Source organism: Oryza brachyantha, chromosome 11 (assembly GCF_000231095.2).
Source record: "Oryza brachyantha chromosome 11, ObraRS2, whole genome shotgun sequence".
NCBI classification, from domain to species: domain Eukaryota; kingdom Viridiplantae; phylum Streptophyta; class Magnoliopsida; order Poales; family Poaceae; genus Oryza; species Oryza brachyantha.
Window position 1 is genome coordinate 8,214,445 of NC_023173.2, and position 9,876 is coordinate 8,224,320.

At 46.4% G+C, this 9,876-nt stretch overlaps 1 protein-coding gene across 1 annotated transcript; it reads right to left on the bottom strand.

Annotated features, from left to right (window-relative positions):
- Positions 1–590: 590 nt before the first annotated feature.
- Positions 591–9,459, bottom strand: LOC102705297. Its single transcript, XM_015842501.1, has 2 exons — positions 7,221–9,459; positions 591–610 (listed from the first exon to the last, which is right to left on the bottom strand). The coding sequence occupies exon 1, from the start codon at positions 9,324–9,326 to the stop codon at positions 8,580–8,582; it is 747 nt and encodes a 248-aa protein (XP_015697987.1). The 5' UTR covers positions 9,327–9,459; the 3' UTR covers positions 591–610; positions 7,221–8,579.
- Positions 9,460–9,876: the final 417 nt, after the last annotated feature.

Sequence of the window (9,876 nt, forward strand, 5' to 3'; positions counted from 1 at the left end):
TTATCCTATGACTCAAAGCGAAAAAGAAAAACGTCTTTCTAAAGATTCAAATCCGTTCACTTTTCGTCTTACGGGTCACTTTTAGTTTAACTTGAACCTTTCGCATTAGAGCACAAGTTAAGCCTCGCTTCTCTGCAATCACAAACGGTTAGCGCACACATGCTTTGACTAGGATTGTCATTAATCATCCAAAACCCGCTTTAGTGGCTAGATGTATTTTCAATTATTGTAAATTTGCAATTGCAGTTTATTTGATTTAATTCATATTATTTTGAATACATCTCATTCGATACGTGCGTGACCAAATATAACTGCAGTCAGTAAAGCGGACATTCCTGTGTACCATTACTTACAAATCTTAAAGCCACCCTGGTTTTGACGCATCCGGAGCGTTCGACGCTGTTGTGGCCCATTCGACGTACTACCGCGTGTTGCCTGCCTGCTTTTGCCTTTGGGTGCTCAACGCTCACGGTGCGCCGTCTGTCTGCACGGTGGGCCCTCCTTTTCCTTCTGTGCTTGGTTCTGTGCGTGTTTGCACTTTTCTCTGTGCTTCTTGCATGTTCTGTTGCATCCTGCTCAGAGGTTGGATCTAGAGACTTTTTTGTAGTTCCTTGTCACATCGGATGTTTGGACGTTAATTAGGAGTATTAAATATAGACTGATAACAAAACTAATTGCATAAATAAAGGCTATTTCATTAGATAAATTTTTTAAGCCTAATTAAGCCACGATTAACAAATGTTTACTGTAGCATCACATTCGCTAATCATGGACTAATTAGGCTCAATAGATTCGTCTCGCAAAATAGCCCCATGTCACATAGGGGTGTTTGTTTCTAGAGTCTTATTTCTAGTCCCTAGTCACATCGGATTTTTAGACACTAATTTGAAGTATTAAACATAAACTAATAAAACCACTAATTTCATAAATGAGAGCTAATCCGTGAGATGAATTTTTTAAGCCTAATTAATCCATAGTTAGCAAATGTTTACTGTAGCATCACAAAGGCTAATCATGAATTAATTAGACTCATTAGATTCGTTTTATTAACAGTCTATATTTAATACTTTAAATTAATGTTCAAATATCTGATATGATATGGTGTTAAAAAGTTTAGCCGATCTTGACATCTAAACAACCCTATGGTTCTCTTGCGATTATAGAAGCTGGGCGTGCTGCGCGGCCGCTGGGCTATGCCACGTCAGCGATGAATAGTGCTTCTTTTGGACTTTTGCTACCTGCGTGGCTGCGCCCAGGGTGGTTCACGGGAGGGGCTGCTATGCTGTTTGCCTACCAGCGCTCCAGCTGCCGATTGCACTGTTCCTGCATGCGCGATCTGCTTTTTTTGACTGCTTTGCATTTAATTTTGTTAGTTTGCGTCATCTCTGCTGCCTGGCCCCTTCTGGCGGACTCCGTGAGGCCTCTATCCATTTCTCCGCCTTCTCTCCGTCCACCTTTTTTTATTGTCTTTGTAATAAATGTCACCACCATGCGCGCACGGAACCCCTCCTTTTTCCTTCTCTTCCATCTCTCCCCTGCCCACGCCATGGCCAGCCCGCCACCCGCGGGGTTCTTTTCTTTCCTCAAGCACGGAGTTTTCGTCCCAGCGCGGGGGGCCGGGGGTCTTCTTGCTGCTGTTCACACTCACCGCCGCGCTCGCGGGGGCGCTCCTCCTCGCCAACTCCCTCGTCATGCAGCCGCGCGCGGTCGACGTGCTCCTCGACGCCAACGCCCTCATCCGCGCCAACCCGGCCCCTGCTGCCTACCCGAAGCTCGTCAGGAAGTTCCACCACGACCCGCCGAGGCTGTTGGTCGACGCCGCTTGCTGCGTGGCCGCTGTGGTAGTCCTCGGGTCAGCGATGAAGATCGCCACAGTGTAGAGAGGGGAGCGTCGCGCCACCGTATTGGGGTTCCTCGACGCGGAAAGAGGGGGAACGCGGGGGGGGGGGGGGGGGCGTCCTCGCCATCGCCTTCGGGGTGGTCTGCGTCCTCGTCGTGGCGATGCTCATGGTGCCCCTGTTAGAGTCACTCCCTCACAACACATGCAAGGAAGATGAACAGTAGCAAAAATACAATAGATGAACACCCAGGATACAGTGACAAACACTATCAGTAACGCACGCCTTCTCTTATTGAGAGTACACAGAGTGACTTACACAGCTTAAGTAGCCTCGTGTACGTGCATACAGCTTCAACGGCTTGGCCGGGTCATACGCATACATCATCCATCTTCGCAAGTCACGCTCCAATGTGCTCCATTCGTATGCATGCTGCAGGCTACCGATTCCACCGCACACCACTTACTGATCCTATAGTCTAGCTAACAACCGGAAAGCTAACAACCGGAAGACTCACTCCTGCTAACACATACAGCACACGCACATGCTAATTTACTATCTAGCTATTGCCCAACTACACTAACACACTAGTTTAGTACATGACTTAGGGTGAACCCATCACGTATGAAGCTAACTACATGCTAAGACACAAACCTTATCAAGATTACTGCTAACAATTTTCCCGCTAATCTTGACTTACATTATGCCGGCATCAACTCCTTGCGACCCAGCCTTCTGTTAGCGGCTAGTAGCGATTTCAAGCAAAAGAAGGAAGAACACAGAAGGGGATTCGAGAAGGAGGAACGAGACCAATCCAACCGGATTGTCACCGTCGTTTTCTGATTATTTCTCAAGCCAACCTCTCATCTCCGTACAGGTTGTTACATATAGCAATCACCCGCTCCCCTCACGCCAGCTCACACACGCGACAACTCACACATGCGCCAACCTTACAACTCACGCGACCCAGTCCGGCCCAATATAGCGAGGGTTACTCACACGGGCTCGTTTGGGATGACCCAGACTCCGTTCACTTCCCTCGGCACTATTGACGTCATTTGTCGGCAACGCAGTGCTGACAAGCCCCTCTCCTTGAAAACCGGCTTGACCCCAAGCAGGAGCAGCCGGGAAACGAGTCTGCAAATCCTGTAAATCTTCCCAGGTCGCCTCAGTCGCTCCCCCAGATGACCATTCAACCAGCACTTGTTGACGGACGTGATTATCCTTTCTGGTGAGACGAGAATCGAGTACAGCCACTGGAACTCGCACAGACAACAACTCAGTTGGTAGTGACACACTGACTGTGCCCTTGAACCCAGTAGCAGCACGAAGCAAAGACACATGAAACACTGGATGCACTGAACAAGTTGCAGGAAGTTTCAACCGATAAGCCACGGACCCAACCTTAGCAAGAACTTGAAATGGACCATAATACTTAAAGGACAGTTTACGTTTAGCACAATGGGCTACTGATGACTGCACATAAGGTTGGAGTTTCAGATAAACCCAATCCTCTGCTGCGAACTCCCGAAAACTACGCTTCTGATCAGCCAACTTCTTCATATACTGCTGAGCTCGGTTTAGATGTTGCTTGAGCAGCTGATTAATGAGAACACGTTCTTGAAGCCAATTATCTACATCAGGAATCTCACAACTTCTGTCATCGATTCCCAGTTGAAGCCATACAACACTTCAAAGGGAGTTTTTCCCAAAGTAGAATGATAACAACAATTATACCAATACTCAGCCAGATGAAGCCATTTACTCCATTTGGAAGGACAAGCTTGAATGAAACAACGAAGATAAGTCTCCACACACTGATTAACACGTTCTGTTTGACCATCAGATTGAGGATGATAAGCTATACTCCTATGTAATTTAGTGCCTGACTTGTCAAATAGATGAGTCCAAAACTGACTGGTGAACACCTTATCCCTGTCAGACACTATAGCTTGAGGTAAACCATGAAGTTTGAACACAGATTCCATGTACATAGTAGCAACATCCACAGCAGTAAACGGATGGGACAACAGAATGAAGTGCCCATATTTGGAAAATTTGTCAACAACCACCAGGATACAATTATATCGACCTGACTTTGGAAGACCTTCTATAAAATCCATGGTAACTGTTTGCCAAGCTCCATCTGGAACTGCCAAAGGTTGCAAAAGACCAGGGTACACTGATCGATCAGGTTTAGCCTGAAGACAAACCTGACATTCCTTTACAAATTGACGAATGGATGACTTCATTTTAGCCCAAGCAAACATAGACTTCACTCTTCTGAAAGTCACAGGGAATCCCGAATGCCCCCATATGGGACTGGTATGCAATGCCTGCAAAAATTTTCTGTTGCATCTCAGTATTGGCACCAATCCATATTTTTCCTTTGTACCGAAGTAATCCATTCTGCAGAGAAAAATGCTCTCTTCCTGTGGGGCTCAAGACTAATTCAGTGAGAACATTGATGGTCCATGGATCTTTCTGATATCCTCGGATAACTTCCTCCAACCAAGCTGGCTGACACACTGAAATAGCAAGAAGCTCTGCATCTGGACCATGCTCCTTCCGAGACAAAGCATCAGCTGCCTTATTAGCACTCCCCTTCCTGTAACAAATCTTTATTGCAAACCCAACAATTTGGTAAAAGCTTTCTGTTGCCATGGTGTATGAATTCTCTGCTCACTGAGATGCATCAAACTTCTGTGATCAGTGAGAATGATGAACTCAGCATGTTGTAAATATGACCTCCAGTGTTCCACTGCTAACAAAAGAGCCATACATTCCTTTTCATATACAGACAATCCTTTAGTGCGAGGACCCAAAGCCTTACTCAAGTAAGCGATTGGATGTTTGTCCTGAGACAGCACTGCTCCAATTCCATCATCACTAGCATCAGTCTCCACATAAAAAACCTTGGTGAAATCAGGCAAGGCCAAAACTGGTGCAGAACTCAAGGCTTGTTTTAACTGTGAAAATGCTGCCTGAACAGGTTCTGACCAATTAAAAGGCACTCCCTTACGCAATAAATTGGTCAAAGGTTTACTGATCACCCCAAAATTCCTAACAAACTTCCTATAGTAGCCAGCAATTCCCAGAAAACCTCTTAACTTCTTGGGAGAAGTTGGAACTGGCCAATTAAGAATCTCATGTACCTTGGATGGATTAGTAGTAACTTCTGCTCTGCTAATCACATGGCCCAGATAGGATAACTTTGGTTGTGCAAAAGAGCACTTACTCAATTTGACCTTCCACTGATGTTGATCTAATAGTTGCAAAACATGTCTGACATGCTCCAGATGAGACTCAAAAGTAGGACTATAAATGAGAATATCATCAAAAAATACCAGAACAAATTTTCTGAGCACTGGTTTGAGGGTATCATTCATAGCATTCTGAAATGAAGTAGGAGCCCCAGTCAACCCAAAGGACATGACGTTGTATTCATATTGTCCAGTATGAGTTTGGAAGGCAGTTTTATATTCTTCTCCTGCCACCATCCTAATCTGATGATATCCTGCTCTAAGATCTAATTTAGAAAACCACTGAGCCCCAGCTAATTCATCTAATAACTCATCAATGACAGGCATTGGATATTTTCCCTTAATAGTTATATCATTCAGCTGTCGGTAATCTATACACATTCTCCGGGTCCCATCTTTCTTTTTAACTAGGATAGCAGGTGATGAAAAAGCACTTGTACTGGTTTGGATCACACCAGATTGTAACATTTCGGCCACCTGTTTCTCTATTTCATCCTTTTGAGCTGGGTTGTATCTATAAGGCCTGATATTGACTGGCTTAGCCCCAGGCATCAGGGGAATACTATGATCAAACTTTCTCCTAGGAGGCAAACCTTTAGGCTCCTGGAATACTGACTCAAATTCATTCAGTATAAACTGAACATCAGGATGCACCTCACCTTCTTGTTCCCCATCTACTGCATTCAACTGAACCAGATACATTAAGGCTCCTTGCTTGTGCATTCCTTGCAACTGGCTTGGTTGGACAGAACCACAAGAATGAGTTTGAGCCTGAACACCCTGAATTTTGATTTCATGGCCCCCCAAAGAAAATTCCAGAGTTTTGTTCACCCAATCTATTTTCATTGGACTGACTTGCTCCAACCAATCCATACCCAAGATTATGTCATAACTGCCCAATGGAAGAACTCTGAATGTTGTTCTATAACAATGCCCCTGTAACCACCAAGGACAATCAATAACCACAGATTTACACTAAAGATACCCTCCATCAGCCAACTTAACCTTGGAATTATAAGGCACCACCTTAGACTCCCTTCAAGCAATGCAATACTTGATCATCTATAAAAGAATGTGTGCTGCCAGAGTCAACCAACATGAGCAGTTCAGTACCCTGCACCCATCCTCTCAGTCTGATGGATTGTCCAGATTCAGTGCCCACTACTGCCTGATGAGAAATTGCCATTAAAGATTCATCTTCCATTTCCACCCCCAACTTATCTAACCTATCTCCCTTGGAGTCCATCTCTGGAGACAAAAATTCCAGGATCTCTTCCACCACATGTAGCTATACTGTGGGTAAACATTTATGGTCTCTTCCCCATTTTTTCTCCACATGTGAAACATAACCCCTTTGCCTTTCTATAAGCCTTAAGAGAAGCCAATTTATCCTCCCTGCTTCTTTTATCTTCAGTATGACCTTGCCCAGGGGACTTATGAGGAGAAAAATTGTAAGTTAACAGGTTCTTACTGATTCCCTTCTGATATCCTCCATTGTCAATTCTCTTTAGAAAATCTGAACTACTACCCTCCAAAGCTTCTTCCAACAACAGTGCTAAGGAACAGGTAGTGTCCATATCCTCAGGTTTTTGAATCATCACCAATATTCTAATATTTTCCTTCAGGCCTTCCACAAAGCGAGTCACAAAATATACAGGATCAACCGTTCTGTCATAAGCCATAAGCGCATAATACTATCAAACAATTCGACATACTCAGAGACACTGCCTGATTGCTGCACACGAATCCATTGCCTAATCAACGCCTTCTGCCTATCACGAGTAAACCTCCCACAAACATGCTCTGTAAATTCCTGCCAGGAACCCCTCCAATTTTACCCTGTACTGATTGCCACCAAAATGCTGCATTCCCAGAAAAATTCAGTGTAGCAACCTTCACCCAATTGGCAGGATGAACCCCATACACATCAAAATACGACTCACAGCTAGTCTTCCACAATTGTGGGTTACTCCCATCAAAACCAGGGCAAGTCATAGGTGGTACTGCTCCCAAAATACTCATCGATCCCCCACTAGCCCCAGATGGTGAAACCGGGGAACTGGAAGTTATAGGAGAAACAGGAGGCGGGTTGAGAATTTCGTACCACCTTCAAGCTTACCTCTCGAGCGAATATATGACCTGTGTGCTTCTTCCAGTCGCTGGACCGCCTGTTGATTCACGCCTAGTTCCTTCTGCATCACCTCCATGCGAGCAGCCAAATGAGCCGTCGACGTACTGAGCGTCTCCATCTTCTTCTCGACCACCGATACTCGTGTTTCCACCACCCCCTTGAGATCTATCAACTCCCGACTGAGCTTGTCTTCCGCGACCACCCTTCTCTGCTCGGCCTCTTCCATTTTCTTCAACAATAAATCCAACTTGTCCCCCTGCTCCATGATCTTAGCTGCTTGCTTAGTCACGTAACGTGGCTTCTCCAGGATGGAAGATCAGATCACTTTCTCTCCGAATTCAGCCAACCACCGTGAGGGAGCACGAAGCTTTTGTGGATTCCTTCTACAAGAGAAGAATTCCCACCTCGTAGTGTAATTCTACAGCCAAATTAAGAGATTTTCGAAAGGATCTAGGCTCTGATACCAAGTTGTTAGCGGCTAGTAGCGATTTCAAGCAAAAGAAGGAAGAACACAGAAGGGGATTCGAGAAGGAGGAACGAGACCAATCCAACCGGATTGTCATCGTCGTTTTCTGATTATTTCTCAAGCCAACCTCTCATCTCCGTACAGGTTGTTACATATATCAATCACCCGCTCCCCTCACGCCAGCTCACACACGCAACAACTCACACATGCGCCAGCCTTACAACTCACGCGACCCAGTCCGGCCCAATATAGCGAGGGTTACTCACACATGGGCACTGTTGACGTCATTTGTCGGCAACGCAGTGCTGACACCTTCGATCATCCGTGAGCCACTCCTGCTCATCCATGCGATCTAGCCTCTCACCAAGCCGGCCGTCCGGGGAAGCACATCACTGCTCCGCTTCGCATGCATGCAGCTAACAAACTTGAACTTGATTATACTAAACTACCTGTGCAGCTACTCAGCTAATGATGCATATTCGCGAACGCAACGCACACGTTCTGAACTTATGACCACACGACGCACGCACACTACACACGGCCTGACTGGAACACACACAGTCAGGTTTATTTCCTAACAATCATTCCCTAAACCTGAGCCAGCACGTTCGGACCTACAGAAGCGTTGGCTCGTCGTCGGCTTTGGCGAGTAGTGCCTGCTCCTTCTCGGCTTGCGACAATCCTTGGCGAGATGTCCACGTATGCCACGGTTGTAGCATTTCATTTTCTTCCTGTTCAACTTGCGCTCGTCGTCGTTGGAGTCATCACTTGCATCATCGTCGCCGTTGTTGTCACGGCCACGACCACCACCGTCGCCGCTGTTGTCACGGCCATGACCACCACTGTGGTAACCACCTGCCTTGCCGTGGCCACCACCACGGTTATGGTTCTTCTTTCCTTTGAGTGAGATTCCTTTGAGTGAGAGACTCTCCCACCGTAGGAGTGAGCAACAAATGCCTATCTTTATTTTCACGACGCCGACCCTTCAAGGATTCCTCGAACGCCCTCAAGCGCCCGACTACCTCCGTCATGGACATCTTTGACACATCACCCCATTGCTCGATTGTGCCAACAATCTGAAGAAACTTGTCTGGAACAGCACTAAATAATTTCTCCACAACAACACTATCTTTTACCTTGCCATCGAGAGAACGCATCTCACCCACAAGTGCGGTGAGCTTTGGTGAGAATTCCGCAATAGTTTCGGAATCCTCCATGTACAAGCGATCAAATCGCCTCTTCAATGCTTGTAGTCGCGCCTTCTTGACTCGATCTTCGCTGATGTTCATCTTCTCGATTGCCTCCCAAACCTCCTTAGCCGTGTCCTTGTCCGCGATGGCCATCATCGCGGCATCCGGCACAGCTTGGGAGATGGCGACAAGAGCTTCAGTGTCCTTCTCTTCACTGGCCGATGATCCTTCACCAGTTACCGCTACCCACGCACTAAGATGGTGTAGAATGAGCTTCATCTTTACGGCCCACAAGCCGTAGTTCGTGTCGCTCAGTATTGGGTAATGCATGGACACAACCTTACGCGCCGCCACCACGGCACCACCATGAACGCCGGAGCCACCGTCACTGCTGCCGCCACCTTGTGGCGTTCCCACCGGCGACTTGTCACGAGCCATCACCACGAGGCTCTGATACCACTGTTAGCTTTGCCCAGGAGTCACTCCCTCATAACACACGCAAGGAAAAAGAATAGTAGCAAAAAATAATAGATGAACACCTAGGATGCAGTGACAAACACTATCGACAACACACACCTTCTCTTATCGAGAGTTCACACAGTGACTTACACAACTTAAGTAGCCTCGTGTACGTGCATACAGCTTCAACGGCTTGGCCGGGTCATACGCATACATCATCCATCTTCACAAGTCACGCTCCAACGTGCTCTACTCATATGCATGTTGCAGGCTACCGATTCCACCGCACACCACTTGCTGATCCTATAGTCTAGCTAACAACCGGAAGACTCACTCCTGCTAACACATGCAGCACACGCACATGCTATCTAGCTATTGCCCAACTACACTAACACACTAGTTTAGTACATGACTCAGGGTGAACCCATCAGGTATGAAGCTAACTACATGCTAATACACAAACCTTATCAAGATTAGTGCTAACAGCCCCTACTCGAGTGCTTCCTGCTATTCCTCTTCCTGGACGCCA